The sequence below is a fragment of the Myxocyprinus asiaticus genome, chromosome 17 (assembly GCF_019703515.2).
Source record: "Myxocyprinus asiaticus isolate MX2 ecotype Aquarium Trade chromosome 17, UBuf_Myxa_2, whole genome shotgun sequence".
In the NCBI taxonomy this organism is placed as follows: Eukaryota; Metazoa; Chordata; class Actinopteri; order Cypriniformes; family Catostomidae; genus Myxocyprinus; species Myxocyprinus asiaticus.
The window spans coordinates 9,321,026-9,344,052 of record NC_059360.1 but is presented as its reverse complement, the minus strand read 5'-3'; the positions used below and the strand labels follow the sequence as shown (position 1 = coordinate 9,344,052).

General features: G+C 35.9%; 1 protein-coding gene across 1 annotated transcript in view; it reads right to left on the bottom strand.

The window, feature by feature from the left end:
• LOC127454918 (uncharacterized) overlaps positions 1-6,594 on the bottom strand; it is a 70,256-nt gene extending 63,662 nt beyond the window's left edge. The window contains exon 1 of the mRNA XM_051722456.1: positions 5,954-6,594. Coding sequence (XP_051578416.1) covers positions 5,954-6,022 — 69 coding nt within the window. The 5' untranslated portion in view covers positions 6,023-6,594. The remainder of the gene's footprint in view (positions 1-5,953) is intronic.
• Positions 6,595-23,027: the final 16,433 nt, after the last annotated feature.

Sequence of the window (23,027 nt, the reverse complement as noted above, 5' to 3'; positions counted from 1 at the left end):
ATTTCCAGTCTTTTCCCACCCATCTTATAGAAAAGCAAACATTTTGACACACTGCTCATGGTTTGCCAGCAGGATTTAGGTCTGTGGATCACGGTAGTGTAAACACACTCATATTGAGTGTGTGAATTCAGTCAATTGTCCTTACATAAATTTCCTGACATTTAAAAGGAATATTTATCCAAAAATGACAATGCTGTAATTTTTTATTCACCCTCATATCATTCCAAACCCATGTGCTGTTGTTTTTTTTTATGGAACACATAATACTATTTTTTGAAGAATCTTCATGCAGCTCTTTTCCAACAACAATTCTTAGTGACCAGGGGCTGCCAAGCTCCAAAAAGGAACAAATGCACCACAAAAGAAGTCCATATGACTTGCATGCTATATTACAAATCTTCTGTATCCAAAAAATAGCTTTGTTTAAAAAAACAGACTGAAATTTAAGTTGTGATTAAATCTTCTCCATTGCAGCTACCTAATCAAATATAAGGGCTATGGTGGAGTGGAAGATTATCGGGGAATGATTTAATACATTTTTCTGTTCCTAACGCAAATATATTGCAGGACTTCAAGCGTCAGACTCAGTATGGACTACTTTTATGGGGCTTTTATAGTGCCGTTTATCCTTTTTGGAGCTTGACAGATGTGGTCACTATGAACTGTCATTGTATGGAAAAGAGCTGTGTAAAGATTAGTGCCTGACCGATATATCGGTCAGCCGATATTAGCCTTTCACCGATATATCGGTATCTGCGTATATTTTACAGATATTAAAACTTTTTTTCAGAACATATAATGCAGAAAACAATGCTTTAGAATTGGTGTCATAGCATAGTTTGTCCAGCAGAGTGCGCTCCGACTCCACTGTTTACAGAGCTGAGCTGACGGTGGCTCTGCAGGCAGGGCGGAGTTCAGCGGTGTCTCGGTAAGTTAACTAGTTTGTGAAATACATACTGGAAACTTAATAAACAGTGACCCCATCATTTTCCCTTTTCAATATAATTAATATAACATTAACCTTGTCCCTGTCAACCATGTCACTCATGTCTGTTTGCTGTTAGCCCACTATAATTTGTCAGTGCAAGTCAGTAATGTAGCAAATTGAAAGGTAAACATCAGAGCATCTTTTTGCAGCTCAGCAGACAACGGTGCAGTGGTGGATTGTGTCTGATGAGTGTTGATTTCATGCTATATTGTTACCTAGTTGGTGAGACACAATGCTGGAAAGTAAAATAAACAATGTCCGTCTTTTACTCTCTGTGACAATGAGCTTATAGCTAACTAAGCACGTAGCTACTTTCATTGTTGTCAGCTGAGTGGAAGCTAATGAGTAAACATGTATTCACCAAACTGTTTTTTCAGGATTCACAGTTTGGTACCCCCTTCAACCGAACAATTCCAGTCATTGCATTTACAAAATGTAATATTTAAAAGTCTGGTTTTCCACCATTGAAAGTTTCCCCTGAACTTGCAGAATACGGTGTAACACCGCTGCCGCTGTTTATCTTGACTCGGCAGTATTAATATAGTCAGCATATGACTGATACTAAATAGTAATACTGATGTATATTTAGCTATTTATTTTAATTTTATTTATTCTTTATTTTAATGGTCAGCATTTGACTGATACTAAACAGTAATACTGATGTTTATTTAGCTATTTATTTTATTTTTATTTATTCTTTATTTTAATGGTCAGCATTTGACTGATACTAAACAGTACTGATGTTTATTTAGCCATTTATTTTATTTTTATTTATTCTTTATTTTCTCAGTGTTCATTTCTAGTATTTATTGACAATGTATAATAATAATAATAATGTAAAATATTCTTTGATAAAAATATTTAAGAAAGCAGCCTTCTGAGTACCTTTGCATAGTCATATCGGTGCAAAATCTGTGAAAAATACACATAGAAAAGGTCTGTTTTCATTCCAGCTCAAAAATTTAATATATCGGTCACCATATAGGTAATCGGCGAATTTTCCCTCTCTGAAATCGGTATTGGTCGGGTTCTAATAAAGATTCTTAAAACATTCTCAAAAAAAGAAAAGAAAAAATACATATGTATTTAAAACAACATGGGGGTGAGTAAATGATGAGATAATTGGAATTTTTAGGTAAACTTCTCCTTTTAACTTTAAATGTCAGGAAACGTATGTAAGAACAAATTTGCTGGATTCACTCATTCAATATAAGACAGAATTTAGGGTGAACTATTCCTTTAAGCAATGACAATGGGAAGACATCCTGTTATTCTGGGGTATGACAAAAAGTCTATGATCTTTACAAGACTTTACAAGCTCTATACAAGACAAAATGTATGTAGTTCTGCTAATGTTTTGTATATCACAAATAAATTATTACTAGTCTTTTGAAATGTTGTACTCTCCAACAGTGTCTTACAAATTTTGCAAAGATGCTTTTGCAACTTGAGGCAGTCTTCCAACCATGGGAGTGTTTATGCTAAGTCCTCTGTGGTCACACTGTTGCAGCTGCATTTTTCATTTTATTTACACCAGTGCATGAAAAGAAACTCATTAAAGAGTATCAGGTGAAAGGCTAGGATACATTGTTGCAAAGGAGGACACACAATAAACAGTGTTTCAAAACATTAACACATATGCCAGCCTTTGGGGTCATTGCTACACAGCGCGTGCGTGTGTGTGTGTGTGTGTGTGTGTGTGTGTGTGTGTGTGTCTTTGGGTCGGCATGTTCGTGTGGCTGTTCAAGCATGACGGAGACTTCTGAATGGGCCTTGCACCTGATCTGTTTGTGTTCTCTTTGTTTTTGAACAGTACATCTGTTCCAAAACTTACTGAGCTGCCTTGCTGTATACTGTCTACATAGAATAGGCAGCATTCTAATTAAAATGGAACCTCATAAGTGACCGGTTTGTAATTCTCTACCTAGGCAGCAACTCTGTGCACCACACAAATATTATTCATGCAAAGGGACAAAGGAGACACAGTTTGACATTAGCATGTTGCAAAGCAAGTGATGCTATCTCTAATGAGCATAAAAATTCATAGCACACACAAATATAGTGAAAAGTCCAGGATGTAGTCCATTTTTAATTAGATAAATTTCTAATTTAGATAACTTTCTAACGATAATTTTTGATATGAAATTAAATATATACAAGGAAGGAGAAAGAAAAATGTTGCTGCCTACATTTTAGAACAGTTTTTGCATCTAGAGAGTATCATGCTCATAAGGTTTTGGACCAAAGCTAAAATTTGTGTCCTAACTCCAGTTTAAATTCTAATTTTCATCAGCTAAATTATTCTTATCTGCACAATACTGCCATGAGGATCCACAAAACAGCAAAAGGCCCTCAAGATCCATCTAGATCTTCTCAGTGTTTGAGATGTATTCAGGTCTAATAGATCTACTCCAACATGACACACACAGATACTTATACACACACAGATTCCATGTCCGTGTCAAAGTTTCTGGCATGAGGCCGGCACTCCATACACCGTAATTGTATTTATTAGTGTAAGCCAAAGGGTTAAGCTGAGATAAGGACACATGTGTGCTGGTACAGGAATTTGAACAGTCTTTGGCAATGAGTAGCTCTCACACACTAAAAGGGATAGTTCACCCAAAAAACAAAAAAAAAATCAAAATTCTGTCATCATTTACTCACTCTCATGTTTTCCCAAACCCATATGACTTTTTTTTTCTTCCATGCATGGAACATAAAAAGAGATGTTAGGCAGAATGTTAGCCACAGTCACATTCACTTTCAATAATTGTATGGAAAACAAAATGCTATGTGAATGCAATGTAAAGGGGAATGGTAACTGAAAATAATTCCTTTTGTGTTCCAGGGAAGAAATTCTCATAACTACCATATATGATGACAGATTAATTAAACTATTGGCAATATTTTATAAATGACAAAATATTAATTATTATAATCAAAATGTAACTGTACAATGTAAAAATACAAAAATTCTACATTATATGAATTAATATTATATCATGAAATTGTATATATAATAATGATATATATATATTTCACTGTTTGAAATAATGTGTACAATTGACAAGTAATAACATTGAGTTTACATTAATTTGTATAAGAAATGGTTATGGTTTGTCATTTTTTTGATTCGCGATATAACGTCCCATCCCTACCTACTACATTAGCCTAAAATAATGCCTCGATAGCTGTTTGGCTATTGTTAACATCAACCAATGGCCCACACAGCCTGGTGACATCAGCCAAAAAGGAAATTTGTTTCCGATGCAGAGACCAGAAACTTACCAGGAATATTATTTATTTATTTATTTATTTTATCCCCTTTTCTCCCAATTTGGAATGCCCAATTCCCACTACTTACAAGGTCCTCATGGTGGCGCGGTTACTCACCTCAATCCAGGTGGCGGAGGACAAGTAAAGCGGTTGCCTCCGCTTCTGAGACAGTAAATCTGCGCATCTTATCACGTGGCTCATTGTGCATGACACCGCGGAGAATCCCAGCATGTGGAGGCTCATGCTACTCTCCACAATCCACGCACAATTTACCACGCTCCCCATTGAGAGCGAGAACCATTAATCGCGACCACTAGGAGGTTACCCCATGTGACCCTACCCTCCCTAGCAACCGGGCCAATTTGGTTGCTTAGGAGACCTGGCTGGAGTCACATATTATTTATTTCTAACATATTTCCAATGTTTCCCAGATTGTTCTTCCGTGACTCAGAACAATGACTGGGTGACCGCACATTTATGGTGGCCTCTCCAATTTCATCCATTACTCATCAGGTTTAAAGGTGGCTATCCATCCCGCTACTGCTCCACAAATGTGGATTCCCTTCATAAGATAACAGTCATCTACTAGGAAAAAGCTCAAGTGTTCATTACTCATGACAAATAATGAAACTAGAACCTCAAGTAGTTGGTCAGACCAAGCAATTGAAAGTGTCATTTGAAAACAGTGAAGACTATCATTCAGGGACCAACAGAACAGTCCACAGATTGGACTACCTATATTTATTAGAGCTAAAGTTGATGCAAAGCACATCTTTGTGAAACACCACACCATATGTTCAGCAAAAAAAAAAAAAAAAAAAAAAAAAAAGAGTCATATCCCTTCACTTAGGGTTGGTGTGGTGCATTTATGAGCATTTATTACTTCATAAAAATGTAGCATTAACAGAGAACAAGCATTGGGTGCAGTATGTCAAGTTTGTATGGATTCCAGAAAGGTGTTGTATTACTTTAAGATGGCACTTCCAGATGCCATCCTTCTAAAAATAAAGTTGGAAGGCAATTTATTACACATATAGTTTTTGAATGAGGGCATCTATTCATGTTGACTGGGAACTTGGTCCAATTTAATGTGTAATTGTGCGTGTGTCAGTGTGTGAGTGTGTGATCTGTTGAGTAAATATGCAAAAGTTTTACAAGCAATCTACACTCTATCAACCAGTGGGTAAGTTTTAAAACTAGTCCTGGAAACAAATCCATCTTTAGCTTAAATAAACAGTGTAGTACACATGAGAAAAAGGAAGCTTCTAATTTCCCATGTGAGACAATACAGTAGTAACAAACCAAAGAGGTGTACGGTAACACTTAAAATTACAGTGTCTGTGTTACACATATGATACTATAATTAATTACTACAGTAATAAAATATTGTAGTTAGTATGTACAATGAAATATTTAATTGTTAACACTATGGTAAAAACAATAATGATTGATCACGAGGAAACACATTTAACACGTAGTAAAATGTTACTCAGCACTTACTAAAGTAAATAAACCGTAACATTGAAATATAAAGTTGCAAAACATAGAAATCTCCTATATCAAAATAAAAATTAAAGTTATATGCTTATCTATTTTTTATGCATCTTGGCCTACAAGGGTATTTGTGCCCAAGCAGTCAAATTATATTTGTGCTTGCAGTAAATATACATTTATGTATTGACTTACCTTAAGTTGGAAAGGGTGGATTTCGTTTAGAGAGTGTCTTCTGAGTTTTTTAGTGAGAGTCTTCAGCATTTTGCCAGTCTTTGATTGTTCTCTGCTTTAAGATCACTTCTTCAAATTACACATTCATATCTGAAGCATAAGCTCGGGGTTGATCAGCAATTTCTAAGAAACCTTCGTAAACAGTCAGTCAATGGGATGTCCAGCCCCATGCAAACAAACTCATACTCAAACACAAATAAACAAACATCATGAATTCCCAGTGACGAAACAACAACTTATCTCCGTGCAGAAGCGATAAGATCTGTTTTTAACGTTGATTCAAGAGAGTATCTTCAGTTGGTCTAAACATCCGTTACCTTGAAGAAGGAAATTCATTTAAAAATAACTATTAAGTCTTGTGTTGTGTTGTGTTGTGTTGTGTTGAACAGATCAGCGACAGTGTCATTCTTCAGCAAAAAGGAAGTTTTTAAAATATCCACATGGTTAAAATGAATGTTAATCTTACTCCGAACGACAGATGGACGATGAAGTTGAAGTGTATATAATAAAACACATACACACATACACTCATACACTCATACACATACACGCACACGCACACACTAACACTAACACTAACACTGACACATACATAGACACACATCACTTACGTATGCTCTCTACACGTTCTATTCTCATGATCACCGCGCGCTCTCATTGGCTATTTAATCCAATGATGTCATTGCGTTCTTAAAGTGGGAGGAGCCGTAGCTTCTTAAAGGGATATGGCGAGGTTACAGGGTCTGGGGTCAAGTGTGATGATTTTCTTACGCAAAAGTAGAACACTGTAACCTACACGCTGATTTGAGTTGCACTACAGTATGGTGTGAGTGTTTGTATCTGTTAAGGATATAAATAATTCAATTTCCTACCTCAGTATATGCACACAGCTTGCAGGAACAATTTTCTTCATGTAGGCCAATTTTTGTTATTTTGTTACATACAAAAGTTGTGTAAAAAGTACAGTGAAATTATACTTATGGGTACTGTGTCATAATTTTACTCACGTAAAGGCAGTGCTGGGTAGTAACAGGATTACATGTAGGGTACAATGGGGCTAGGTACACCTTAAGGAAATGTCACAAAATGTATCAAGATAAAAAGAAGAATTTCATTTTATTGAATATTGATGGAGCAACATAATTTGTTTGAAAATAAATGATAAAGGAAGGTTTTGATTAAAATAAAGTAAAAAAAAAAAAAAAAAAAGAAAGAAAAAAGTGGTCAGGGACTCTTTAACACCGCACTTGGGGGGAAAGGCCCGTAGGGGATGTTACAGTGATATGTGTAGATATAGGGGCAATAGTTACAGTGCAAAATTTGTCAACTTATGCAAATAATTTTGAAACATCAAAATGCTATTTTGAGTAAAAAAAAATTAAGATAATGCTTACTCAAAATCACTACTTCAGAAAAAGGTGCACGATGTCCTGTTAATTTCAAACACATTTGGCATTTTATTACATCTCAAGTATTCTATAAACAAATTATTCTCCATTGTGATTGGATCAGTCAATGTGAGCCCATTTTGAAACATTTTCAAAACAAATCTATTCCTAGTTGTTGCTATTTATTGTTTTTTGGGAGAAAATAAAATCAAAGGAGCCTTTTACCCCATGGGGCCTTTAGCCCCATTGTACCCTACTCTGGACTGAGTAAACAGATTACAAAAATCAAGTACTTGTAATTAGATTACATGATATTTTAACCCGTGTGGCAGCAGTTCAATGCATAAAATCATTCAGATATGGGTCAGGAACTTCAGTTAATGTTCACAACAACCATCAGAATGGGGAACATTTTTTATCTCAGTGATTTCGACCATGGCATGATTTTTGGTTCCAGACAGGCTGGTTTGAGTATTTCTGTAACTGCTGATATCTTGGGATTTTCACGCACAACAGTCTCTAGTGTTTACTCAGAATGGTGCCAAAAACAAAAAACATCTAGTGAGTGGCAGTTCTTCGGACGGAAACGCCTTGTTGATGAGAAAGGTCAATGGAGAATGGCCAGACCGGTTCGAGCTGACAGAAAGTAAATAAATAAATAAAAAAGCCAGTAAATTCTACTTTGAAGTTTCCATTCTGGGCCGGAATTTCTGTTTATGTTTTGGCCTGTGTGATCCCGCCCACTGCCCACTCACCAATAGTATTTCGACAGTAGTTGCCGGATTTGAACATGTTTGCAGGCAAACAACACTGCGTGCTGCAAATAAACTGGATCAGAGATACAGATTCCACCCGACATAAAAAGCCTCGCCATCCATCTAAAAACCACCATGACCAGAGTCGTAGTAAAACAAGGATAAATATTGGAGATGCCTTTGAAAGATGGAGACTTCTTAAAGCCCAGAAATCCTTTAAAATGGATGCTGAGTTGGCTAATTTGCGTGTCAACATTCTGGCAACCCGCATGAGCTTCGAGTCTGGGGTGGGGCAGACCACTCTCCAATATTTTGAATTTGGACTGCAGTACCCATTTCAAACGCTTGTTGTCAATCTTACATATAGCAACTTTAAATACGTTTTCTTTAAATGTTTTAAGCAACATTATGTCAAAGTGGTACAAGATAATCCTTCTCAAATGTATGTGACATCAAATAAACAAAAATTAGGTCAGAGATTATCCAAAAGTAATCAGATTAGATAATCTAAAAACAGTAATCTAAGAGATAACGTAACCATTTTAGACATGTAATTTGTAATCAGTAACAGACTACAATTCCGAAGTAATCTACTGTACCCAGCACTCCTTAAAAGTGAATGTATCAAGCCAAAAATATTAGATAAAAAAATTAAGGTTATAAATTATAAATAAAACATATCTTCTCAAGGACGAATGTCTATAGTTGTGACCAAATACATTTCATTCTAAAATGTGTTTCAGTGGCTTTTTAAAATAAAATTTAAATAAAATTAATGGGGCATTTTATTTAATAAGAGGATGTATTTACATCATGATGACCAGTGAAATGTGTACTGTGTACTTTGAAGCTTTTGTTTTCCTATGAAAAAAAGTATAATATTCCAGTTTCAATACTACTCGAGTAAAGTACAAGTTCTCCCAAAATAATACTTAAGTATGGTTATAAAGTGCAATTTCTCAAGTACACCCTTGAAACCTCTTCAATCTTCAGTGCTTCAGGATCTGCACCACAAATATCCTCTTGTTGAAATATCTTGCTAATACACCATATGATGGCCATTTCACTGTAATTGTGGCCAAATAAATATGTTTAATTCCCATGACAGTTGTTTTGTATTCATGAAAATGCAATTTAAACAAACAGCAACTTTGCACACACTGTGTCAAATATGATTCACCATCTGGTTAATTTAATATATTTCGGAAAATTGCAATTTAAGGACTTATGGTTCATTTTTATTGGTACTTGATGGTCACAGCAATTGGAAATACATCAGTTACATTTTCAGTTACATACAGTAAGCTAGTCATACATTCAGGATGTAAAGCCAGAGGAATGTTATCACATAACACCCCTACATAAACACACACACACACACACACACACACACACACACATACTCACACTCATTGTTTACAGTAATGACAGTTTAAAACATGCTGAGCAAGTTCATGTCACATCACCTTAAATAAGGGGTATGTTATCTGAGAGCTGCTTGAGCCCCAACAAACACACACACACACATGTTGGTTTTGCTATACTTGTGAGGACCCTCCATAGTAATAATGATTTTTATACTGTAAAAACTATAGATTCTATCCCCTAACCCTATCCCTAAACCTAACCCTCACAGAAACCTTTTTGCATTTTTACATTTTCAAAAAAACATCATTTAATATGCCATTTCCCTTGTGAGGACCACCCAAAAGGTCTTCAAAACCAGAAATGTCCTCACAGAACAGGTTGTTTCTCAATACTTGGTCCTCACAAGTATAGCAAAACCTGTACACACACACACACACACACACACACACACAGAAAGAGAGAAAGAGAGAGTCCACAAATAAATATTTTGATTTGTTTTATTACTTTCCCTTGCCAAAAAATAAAAAAAATATTGTGGTATATTATACATTAAAGGAATATTCCGGGTTCAATACCAGTTAAGCTCAATCGACATCATTTGTGACAATATGTTGATTACCACAAAAAAGTTTATATTTGCATTACATCTTTCTTGCATTTATTACTTCTGTACATACACTACAGTTCAAAAGTTCAGAATCACTAATACAGTTTTTGTTTTTGAAATAAATTGATCACAAAGGTACCATTTAATTGATAAAAAAAAAAATACTGTCAAAGACATCAGTAATGATGCAAATTATTATAACTGTTTGAAATAATCATTTGTCTTTATTAATTAATAGAAATGAAAATAGAAATAGTCATTTGGAACAATATAAATGTCGTTTTGCTGCGTGTTATGTTTTTAAAATTCTCAAGTCTTTACTTGGAGTTATACATGTAGGGTTATATAGGAACACCAGATGCCCACTAGAGGGTACTGTCCCTTTAAAAATGAAAGCCTCGAAGCAGCGCGTAGCTTTTCTTCATGCATAGCTCCAAAAAGGGGCGTGAGCTCCAAACCGCCATTAAAGATATATTGGAGCCCCTAATCTAACCCTGTTCCTAACTTTCACCATGAGTGGAAGTGACGCCCCCTTTTGGATTGGCACAACCTCATTTTGGAGTAACCCCGCCCTTTTTGAGATTCAGCCTCCAATTGGAGGTCTCCGGCAGCGGCTTGCAGCTATACCTACTTCAGCGAGGCAACAAGACACCTTTGGTTTCAGACGCAGCCTTTGTTATGTTGATAATGTCAATAGACATATAGATAAATATATTGATAAATTTTACACCTACTGATAGATTACTGTTAATAATGATACGGTCGATAACAAATGAAGCTACCCAAACTAGAGGAGTTAGTTCTGTTTGATTTAAGATGAAGGTCTACAGGAATGCTGTAATTGTCTAAGTGTTGTTAAGTTAGACAAACGTTTTTGAGTACTTTCTCTTTTCATGTTTTTTTTTTTTTTTTTTTTTTTTTTAGGAAGCAGTTAAACCAAACAGTTTACAGTAATGGGCTCAAATCCGTATGTCGTCAATAGAGGGCGATATATGACTAATAACTGATTGACATCTCGAACTACTCTTTTAAAAATAACAGTATTTTGTGTAATAGCAGAACACATTTGAAATCTTGAAATAAGAATCTATCTATCTATCTATCTATCTATCTATCTATCTATCTATCTATCTATCTATCTATCTGTCTGTCTGTCTACATATTTGAGCTATCTACACACACGCGCACACACACACACACACACACACACACACACACACACACACACACACACACACACACACACACACACATTTACCGTAACTTTTAACATGCCCATGGAATAAGAGTAGACTTAATTGCTCAGTTTTGGTTAAACTGTTATTTAATCCACATTTATTATTATTACTTAACCCTTTAAAATAGTAGGAAGGAGCAACATGGCTTAATTTATTACAGTTTTTCTCAATCGCTTTGGCTCAATTCTCGAATGAGAATTATTTTTTTCAAAACATTAAGTACAAATCTCTGAACAATTAGTTTCTTGTTCACACCAGATTTGAATTTATTATTCATTTAAGCAAATTGCACGTGTTTTGGCACATGCGTGCAAAAAAGTAAGCACAATTGTCCACAATTTGCACAATAACCAAATGCACATGGCTTGCTGATCAAAACTGTTGTTCTCAATTAAATTGTCACATTCTTCACAACTTCTAAACATTCTTTCATCGTGTGAGCCATCACATGCAAAATGATCCATTTAATTATCAAAATCTGTCAGACATACATGTATATTCCATAAATATCTATGACATGGAATGTTTTTTTTTTTGTTTGTTTGTTTTTGCACAGATGAAATTTTGTGGCAATTTTCTGTTCACTATGTATGACTTTACATGTAAGAAATGTGTAAAAATGGACATGCAAATATGAATTTTCTGTGAACATGTAACACATTACTACAAAAATAAATTTACTGTATACATACAAATGTGCATATCCTTTTCCTGTGTACTACAGTATTGTACAGTTTTGACTTTTCCCAGTAAACTTTTACCTACTGTTGAAATCGGTATCTAAAAAGCTCAGTCAGATACACAATAGCATTCAGCTAGACAAAATTAACATTCTTGTATATTACAGTAAGCAGTCAGTGTCAACAAAAAAAGTAGAACAAAAATGAAATTTGTATATAACAAACATTTCCAGGGTTGACTGCCTTGGTGAAAAAAACATCTAAACATTTGACCAGTACGGCTCACACGATGACAAAAAAACTTCTCATTTTGGTGGCATTGGCCAATTTACTGACATAATAACTAGGTTTTAAAGCATGAATTAAATATTTTGGGTGAGTTACTACATTTTGCAGACATGCAATAGAGTTGTAACAATTGCACTTACAGTTTAGAGAATGTTAAGACTGTTTCAAAAAATTTGCCAAAGCGATTGAGAAAAACTGTAATTCCCATTTGGTGAGAAAATTTAACTTTTAGCCTGCTTATTAGTCATGGCCATAAAAAGGCAACAACATTAAACAAATCTGTTGCATCCACATCAGTGGTTTTCTTTGGGCTCCCTTTGTGCCAAACTGCACAAAAAAAATCTGATGACATGTGGAGAGTTATGACCTTCACACCCTTGTTGCAGTACATAAACGCACTCAGCCTACTTGTGCTGAAAGACACTGACTTTCCAGGTGCACACATCCCACACCGCCCACCGCTCTCTGGACCGCTTCTGTCTGTCTACTCCTCCCCTGCAGCCTCCCTTCCTCTCTCACCCACTGACCCACTGGCGGAAAGCGTGGGCATTTTGCGTCCAAGAGTCCACTTTTAGCATGCCAGATGGCTCTTTTGTTCCCTAAGCACTCTATAAAAAGTACACACTTACATAAATCGACCACCGCTTAGAATGCTGGACGTGGGGAGCTCTTCAAGGGAACAAAGGAAGAAAATTTGTACAAAATCAAACAACAATTTAATGGCAACTATATGTTTCTTTTCAAAACAACACATGACATGTGTGAGTTTAAAGTGAAATTTGCCATTTTTAAAACTGTGAATCTGACCAGTCAATTTTCATAATAAAGTGTGAATAATTTATGTGAAATTTATGTAAAATCTGAAATAAACTGTGTTACCATGAATATTTATTTCCGACTTTTTATTCACAGGTTTTATTCACACTTCATTGTGTACTGGATGTAAAGGGATAGTTCACTCAGAAATGAAAACTCAGTCATTATTTACTCACCCTTGATTTGTTCCAAACCCATATGACTTTCATTTTCCCATGAAACATTCAATTTTAGAGTATGTAAGCAAGATGCAATTGTGACTGAGACTAAGATACTGCCTAACATCTCATTTTGTGTTCCATGGAAAAAAAAGAAAGTCATATGGGTTTGAAACAACATGATGGTGAGTAAATAATGACAGAACTGTCACTGTTTGGTGAACTATCCTTTTACAGTAAGCACAGGAACAACAGCTTATGTTATGTGCGAACACTGTGTTGAATAATTGCCACTGAAGTACCTCCTCTTTCTCTTTTCCACATGTATTCCCTCTAAAAGTGACCTTAAACACATTTCATGTGGATCTAATGTCATGTGACCCAGAAAGACAAAACATTAGGTCACCTTTTCCATTTTGGCAACAAAGTCAAATGTCACTGAAATTTATAGCACAAATCATGACTTTCACGTGCAAATTTTTCAATTCTTTGATGTCATGGTTGTATGACCCTTGTAGTAATCCTTCAGATGTGACATTGCTGGTGACATAAAATTATCTTATCTTGAAAAATGTGTAGGTGTACAACCATCATATCAGCATATTGCTTGTTCGAAGGTTAAAAAAAAACAAAGCAATGTCAACTTAAGTGGTTAAAAGTCATGTGCAATCTTGATCCCAACATCCAACATCCAATCTTGATCACCCACATTTGATCAGAGAAGCAAAATGTTTTTGTAACTGCAATCAAAAAAGCATTGCCTTTTCAAAGATTCAATGTGTTCCAGTGATCTATAATTTTTACATATTTACTAAATATGATACTCTGTTATTAATGTTACTAATTTGTAAACATCTACAGTACATTAAAATAACATTTATCTGGTAAATCGGTGGTATGTACAGAGACTTGATGCACATCATAGTGAATGCTTGGACAGAGTAAATCATGGTCAACATTTAATTTTAAGTTTGCAATGTAAAAATGATTTTTTGACAGATGCTTGCCAAGGGCATTGTTATGTAGTTATAAAACTGCCCTAAATGGCTGTTAGCACATTGCTAGGTGGTTGCTAGGGTGTCCTGGGTGGTTGCTAGGGTGTTGCTAGGTGGTCTCTAGGGTGTTCTGGGTGGTTGTTAGGAGGTTACTTACTGACCCATGTCAAAAGAGCCCACACTCGGGTCACTAAGATTTTATAGTTTCATAGGTTTGGCTCGAGTTGTTTCTTCAATGTAAGATTATAGTATATTTTTTTTGGTGAAAGAATGCCAAAAAAGTTGAGTCAGATCTCTTAGAAAAGTAATAACTCACCTCTCCTCAACAAGCTGCATGATTTCAGGTATGAGTCATGTTCATAGCACAAATAGTGCAGGACAAGAATGGCAAAGTTTTATACATAGGGTTAACTGATTGCTCAAATCAAGTCTGAGCAATTTTGCTTCCTTAACAAGCACCATAGAGAATGGAAACAAACAGTAATATCCTAGCCCCTCACTTCTGTACTTAACTCCTAAAAGGTTGGCATTTTCGAAATTCCTTGTTCTAGTATTGAGATGCATTAACCTGTTTTACCCTGCTATGTAAAGCAATTCTGTATCAACAGCCTCAATGACATGTGAACTAAAATGACAAGAGTACACAGCATTTGCATTGTATTCCAATGATTTGAATGTCTTAAAGATTTGACTAAGAAAAGTGAGGCTTTATGTCAGGTCAGAGATAGAGAGAAACCTTAAGAGACCCAAATAGTGGAAGCACTCTGATCTGGTGTGTTCCAGTGACTAATACATGGCTAAGTTAATAAAGGCATGGATGTATTTGGTGCGCTACTCCCTGCGTAACCTTAGTATTAGTTACTAGGTGATGGATGACGTGGAGAAAAAATGTGTCAATTGTTACCTCAGAGCAGGATTTTGCAAATGGTTAAGCTTTCAGTCTTTGTTTTTGCTGGTGACAAAGTGACCAAAAAAAAAAAAAAAAAAGAAAAAAAAAATAATCATTTTGACACTTAAAGGAATAGTTCACCCAAAAATTAAAATTCTCTCATCATTTACTCATTCTCATGCCATCCCAGATGTGTATGACTTTCTTCTGCAGAACACAAATGAAGATTTTTAGCTCAGCTCTGTTGGTCAATTCAATGCAAGTGAATAGTGGCAAGAACTTTGAAGCCAAAAAAGGACATAATGGCAGCATAGAAGTATTCCATACGACTCCAGTGGTTAAACCTGTGTCTTCAGAAGCGGTATGATAGGTGTGGGTGACAAACAGGTCAATATTTAAGTCATTTTTTTCCTAGAAATGATCCTCCCTGCCCAGTAGGTGGCGATATGCACTAAGAATGCGAATTGTCAAAAACAAAATAAGAATGTGAAAGTGAAAGTGGAGATTTATAGTAAAAAAGGACTTAAATATTGATCTGTTTCTCACCCACACCTATCATATTGCTTCAAAAGACATATATTTAACCACTGGAGTCATATGGATTACTTTTAAGCTGCCTTTATGTGCTTTTTGGACCTTCAAAGTTCTGGCCTCCGTTCACTTGCATTGTATGGAACAACAGAGCTGAGCTATTCGTCTAAAAACCTTTATTTGTGTTTGGCAGAAGAAAGAAAGTCATACACATATGGGATGGCATGAGGGTGAGTAAATAATGAGAGATCTTTTTTATTTTTGGGTGAAATATCCCTTTAAGTCACACTTCACACTGTTCCTTTACTGGAAAGTTAATTTCTGAGACTGTTTTACAATAATGAATGGACTGATCCTTCTTTGTCCTCCCTGATTTCTTTCATTCATTCATGTTCTCTCTCTCTCTCTCTCTCTCTCTCTCTCTCTGCCTCTTCTTTCTCCTCATGGCAGATGTCAGAATCCAACTCTCCCCTCAGTGGGAACAGGAGGCAACCCACTCCCACTACCATTTGAGTCACGGAAAGGAGAGAGGCTTCCGAAAGTGGAGGACAGATGGGAGAGGCATTCATTGATGAAAATCTAGATCCACACAGGCTGCAGTGGAGGCATTTGATACTCCTGTACTAATGCATTATTGAGTGGTAAATTGAGAGTTGTGTGCATAAGATGCAGATAAGTAATGCGAAACATTAGGGATGATTGCCTTGTTAGAGTATGTGGGTATTTGCTACCTAATAAAATGCATATTTGTGGCCAAGTTCTGTGTTTGGTCTAATAAAACCCTTTTGAGTTTATTTTCCAACCTGTAACCTGAAAAAATAAACTTTTATCAGTGCTTAACCAGTAATGAACATCTGTGAGCTATTTTTTAAAGAACAGCTTGTTAAGGCAGTGTTTCACCATATATTATTCTTGCAGTAGCATTGTATAAATGATTTCTAGAATTGTTTTTCAAGAGGGTACAACAGTATCTGGTTCTCTGAATTGCTGTTGCCATGGCAACCTGATGCACATCTGTATGACATAACAGCCCACTCAGTCAACTACAGGGCACAGAATGTGATTTGAGAGTGCATTCTGAATGAGCACCTGCAGTCTCTAAGAGTCTCTGACAATCATATGTTCTCCGTTATTTGACACATTTTTTAAAGAAATGTTACAAAAACAAACAAAATATACGATTTATGTTTCTAAAACTATTATTATTACTTGGTGAATCTCAAAGCCTGTATGACAGTAATGTAATAATTAGTGCGGTCAGTCATTTAAAATATTTAATCGCGATTAATAGCATGATTCTTCATAATCACTATTAATCACACATTTTGAAAGTGCTGAAATTTCACACTATATATATTTCTTTTCCTGTTAAAATGCATTTAGCTCCTTTTTAAGGAAAGAAAACAAAACCATATGTACAGTAACATGTTATATTATTATTTTCCAAACAAAATCTTCTACAGTATTGAGACAAGTGCAGTTTATTTACATGAAGAGCGATATATCCAAAAACGTGAATCCAACACAAAACAAACATAAACGACTTGACTTCAAAAACAACATTACAACACAACAATACCTGACAAGAGACAATGGCAAACATGAGGGCTTAAATACATGGACAAGGGTAACATGACAACCAATGAAAAGACAAGACTGTAAAACAAGATACTTAAACAATGAACCAATGAAAACAAGAAACATGAACAGGGGAAACACATGACAGGATCACATGACAAGATCACATGAGGGACCAGGAAATCATATGACATGAACACATGACTATAAAACAGGAACTAAACTATTAACATAAAAGACATGAAATCCAAACATGAACAAAAACACATTTAAATATGACAAGCGCAAAGTCAGTGTGCATGTCCATAAAGTTTTGGTATTTTCGTGCAAGCATGCGCTAAGTCTTAGCACAAGTGAGTTTGGGGAAATTACATGCGCAAAGCACTAATGGGCTGGGTCAAGCGAAATTTAACTCTAAGGTTCTTTTCCAATTACTTCCTATGCCCTTCCTTGTCAAGTCAAGTCAAGTCAAGTCATTTTTATTTGTATAGCGCTTTTCACAACACACATTGTTTCAAAGCAGCTTTACAGAAATTCATGCTTTCACAGAAAATGAATCTATAAAGTCTAAGAGTCATCATTGTGTAATTGTAAATTGTGTATAAAAATAAATAATTAAATAGTTAAATAATAACTGTATTTAGAACCCCAGTGAGCAAGCCGAAGGCGACTGTGGCAAAGGAACACAAAACTCCATAAGATGTTGGTTAATGGAGAAAAATAACCTTGGGAGAAACCAGGTTCACTGTGGGGTCAGTTCCCCTCTGGCTAAACAGCATGAATATAATGTCAGTATTAGTTATTTATGTGCAGTGCAAGTCACGGTTTAAAATTTGTAAACTAAGTAAGTGTTAAGGACCAGTGTTTAAACAAAGATTTTGTATGAACTGTAAGATTAAACACTAATGTCTTTGAAGTCTATCCTGAATTAACTGCAGAAGTTCACATATATGCATTGTCCTTTGTTAGTTGGCTGATGAAGGCTTTTGTTGGCAATTCATAGATAGTCTATGTATTCCATTTCAAGAGTGTAGTCCATCAATAAACAAAGGTGATTCAGGCAGAGATCAATGAGGTGCATCGCAGTTCAACCTGAAGATCATTTCGGTGAGGTTTGGTGGGGTCCATCCTAAATCCAAGGTTCAAGCAGTAGCATATGAAGTATCCGATGTCTTGCAGTTGGAGTTGGCATCAGTTCATCCTGTGAAGTCCGTCGTAAATGACTGAAGTAATGTCTGGCTAGCACCGACTGTAGTTTGTCGTCATCACTCAGCTACATGTAGCAGTGGAGTCCGACACCAAGCAGGAATGGAGCTGAATCTGGCCGGCTCTGGTAACCTCGGTGTATGAATCCCGAGGTTGAGACAGGGAAACAAATAGAATAATATTAACATAGATGCCATTCAATTTATTGCAGAGTTATAGATTATGATAAATGTTTCTGAGAAATGATTCTGGTTCCAGCAGACCTAACTAAAGCAGCCTAATTGTGAGTTGATGGATAAATTAGGTGTTTGCCTGGCTAAATAGATGAGTCTTTAGTCTAGACTTACACTGAGTGAGTGTGTCTGCATCCCGAACAGTGTTAGGGAAACTATTCCATAGTTTTGGAGCCAAATAGGAAAAGGATCTACCTCCTTTTGTGGATTTTGATATTCTAGGAACTATTAACAGGCCAGAATTTTGTGATCGTAATGAATGTGATGGAATATAGTGTGGTAGAAGGTCACTTCAGTACTGTGGAGCTAGACCATTCAAAGCTTTGCATGTAGTTAACAGAATTTTAAAATCAATACGAAATTTAACAGGTAGCCAATGTAACGATGATAAAATTGGGCTAATATGATCATATTTCTTGGTTCAAGTCAGCACTCTGGCAGCTGCATTTTGAACCAATTGAAGTTTATTTATTGAACTTGCAGTAAATCCTCCCAGTTATGCATTACAATAATCTAGTCTTGAGGTCATGAAAGCATGAATTCCTTTTTCAGCATCATCAACAGAGAGCATGTGTCTTGACTTAACAATATTTCTGAGGTGGAAGAATGGAAATTAGTTTTTCAAAGGACAGATTGGTATTAAATAGAACACCTAAGTTCTTTGCTGTAGAAGACAATGTAACAGTACAGCCATCGAGAGTCAAATTATATATTAGCTGCTTATTTTTAGAGGTTTTGGTCCAATAATTAGTACCACTGTTTTGTCAGAATTGAGTCAAATCTTTGATTTCATTGATACACTCTGCTAATTTGGAGAATTGTGAAATTTCGTCGGGTTTAGAAGAAATATAAAGTTGGGTATCGTCTGCATAACAGTGGAAACTTATTCCACAATTCCTGATAATATCTCCCAGGGGAAGCATATATAAGGAGAAAAGCAGAGCCCCTAAAACTCCTGATTTACACATACAAAGTGGTAGCTGTCTTATAAATAGGACCTGAACCATGCATGTCCACTAATGCCAATATAATTCTCCAGCCTATTCAAGAGAATTTCGTGATCTATGGTGTCGAAGGCAGCATTAAGATCTAAAAGCACTAGAAGAGAAATGCAGCCGCGATCAGATATGTCATTTGTAACTCTGATAAGTGCAGTCTTTGTAATGTGATGGAGCCTAAATCTGACTGAAATTGTTCATATATACCATTTCTCTGCAGAAATGAACCTAGTTGGGAGGACACTACCTTTTATAGTAATTTCAACATAAATGGGAGATTTGAAATCGTTCTCTTATTAGCCAATTCGCCAGGATTAAGCTGTGGCTTTTAAGAAGCAGTTTGATAACTGCTATTTTAAAGTTTCTTGGGACATGTCCTAAGGATAACGAGGAGTTAATAATATTAAGAAGAAGTTCTGAGATTACAGGGAATACTTCTTTTAAGAGCTTAGCAGTGGCTTTTGATTTTTTTGATAAGTTTTGTTAGCTCTTCATGACCTATGACAGCGAAGGATTGAAGTTGCTCGTGAGGAAAATTATGAGACACTGTTTTCTGAAGTGCTGAGACAGTTGATTGCATTATTCCAATTTTATTTCTGATATTTTCTATTTTATCAGTAAAGAAATTCATGAAGTCATTACTATTCTGCTGCGACGGAATATCTGGTTCAGTCGAGGCTTTATTCCTAACCAATTTAGCCACAGTACTGAATAAACACCTAGGATTTTTGTGGTTATTTTCTATAAGTTTGCTAAAATATGCTGACCTGGCAGCTTTTAGTGCCTGTCTGTAGCTACAGACACTATCCTTCCATGCAACGTAAAATACCTCTAATAACTACTAGATCTGATAGAACATTTGCAGATTCACCAAGGAAATCAGAATATGGCCCGGGTGATCTATATACTGTAGCAAGGGAAAAAGACAACAGAGGTTTTTTATTTATATCTGATGGTGTCACATTAAGCGTTATTAGTTCAAAAGACTTAAACTTATATCCTGTCCTCTGAGTAACACCAAAAACTTGTAAATTGTAGCAACACCTCCTCCTCGACCCTTCAGACAAGGCTCATGTTTATAACAATAACATGGGGGAGTAGATTTGTTTAAACTAATATATTCATCCAGTTTAAGCCAGGTTTCAGTTAAACAGAGTGCATCCAAACTATGATCTGTAATCATTTAATTTACAATTAATGCTTTGGTTGAAAGAGATCTAATGTTTAGTAGCCCTACTTTTGTATGATGTTTATCTTTAATTTTTTTAGTTTATTTTAGTTTGACCTTAATAAAAAAAAATTCTTAATGATTTCATGAAGCATTGACTTGACTTGAACCAACATTACATCAACAATACTTGACAAAGGACAATGGAAAACATGAGGGTTTAAATACATGGACATGGGAGAACAAACCAATGAACAAACAGAACTCTAAACAAGATAATTAAACAATAAACCAATGAAAACAAGACACATGAACATAGAGGGAAAACATGAAATCACATGACATGAACCAGGAAATAACTTTCAAAATAAAAGACATCAAAAACATGAACACACACACTAAACATTTCAATATCTTGGTGATACAGTCTCTATGTGTTGTAGTTTATGTGACATCTTAAGGCAGCTAGCAGATGTTTGGATTAACCAGTTTGTCTGCTTCCTGACCTGGGCCCCAGTTAGTCAAATACTATCACTATTAAGACTATGAGCCAAATTACTAGAGAGGAGAGCGGCACCATCCCTGGAGGGATGGAGTCCTTCTCTCTTTAGCAGGTCAGGTCTACCCCAAAAACTCTTCCAACTGTTGATAAATCCTATGCTATTCTCCAGACACCACTCAGACATCCAGCCGTTCAGTGACACAAATCTATTCTAAACCTCGTCACCACAATGAGCAGGGAGGGGGCCAGAGCATATTACAGTGTCTGACATCATTTTTGCAACTTCAGACACCTCTTTAGTATTATCTTTAGTGATCTCTGACTGGTGAAGCTGGACATCGTTAGTGCCAACATGAATAACAATTTTAGAAAATCTACATTTAGCATTAGCCAGCACTTGTAAATTTGATCTGATGTCAGATGCCCATACCCCTTGAATTGCATTTAACAATAGTGGTAGAGTCTCTATTTCCATGTTCCTTACAATAGAATCACATATCACTAAGGCTCTTTCAACATGATTCTCTGTGGGTGCATCACTGAGTGGGTAGAATTGATTGGAAACCCTAACAGGAATGGAGTGGTGTCGCTTTGCTGAGCGAGTATGCTGCTGAGACTTAACCCAAATGCCTTGCTGTGGGGGCTCTACAGCCAGAACCAAAGTGTGTGTGTTGCTCGCTGTACTACCCGCCTCCGAAACAGTATCTACCGGCTTCTCTTTCTCACTGACCTCCACTATCGTTCAGATGCGTGTCTCTTACTCATTAACCTTCTCCATAAGCCTAACTAATTCCTTACATTTATCACATGTAAATCCCTCACTGCTGACGGAAGAAGCTATCATAAACATGTGGTATGCAATGCAGGAAGAAATAACATGAGCGGATGCCATGACTTACTGCACTTGTTTGTTGTTGTTATTGTTGTTATGGTTGTTCTTGAGCAGCGAGAGTTTGAGATCGATGTGGTTCGATGTGGTTCCTAAACAGCAGATGTTTGAGATTGATGCAATAATCCATGTAAAACACAGCAATAAAAACAAAGACAGCGCATTCATAAGAAGTTTGTATTGTAAATGAACTGTATGGAATGAATTAAAAGAATAGAAATATGGACTTATGTTCTTTTGTGCATTAACTGTGTCCCTGACTGCTTTTGGTTGGACAACCCCAAACTCAAACCACTGGTTGAGTCAGTGTAGCTATGTCGGGCTGATAGGCTGGTTGGGATGCAAACAGAGAAATGTTACTTACTTGGCTTACTTCTCTGCCTATTAGGGTGTGACACATAGTATTCTAATTTAGAAAAAAAATACACACTTCACCTTTAGGTGTCATAAAATTTCACAATGTCACAAAAATGTCACAAAAAGTCTGAACTGTAAAAAACATATTTTATTTTTATTCAGAATATTTTTCTTCTTTTTTTTCTACAGTACACCCTGCAATGAAGAACTAACCTTGTTTTGTTTAGTTTACTTATTATTTGAGGATTTTAGTTATTATTGCAAACATATAGCCTAACAATGTTTAGAAAAACACAATATAAACAACATTTCTTCTTCCTATGTATTTCGTAATAGTGGAATATTTGGGGATTTCAACATATTTCTGCAAGCAGTTGAAACCTGGCATAGT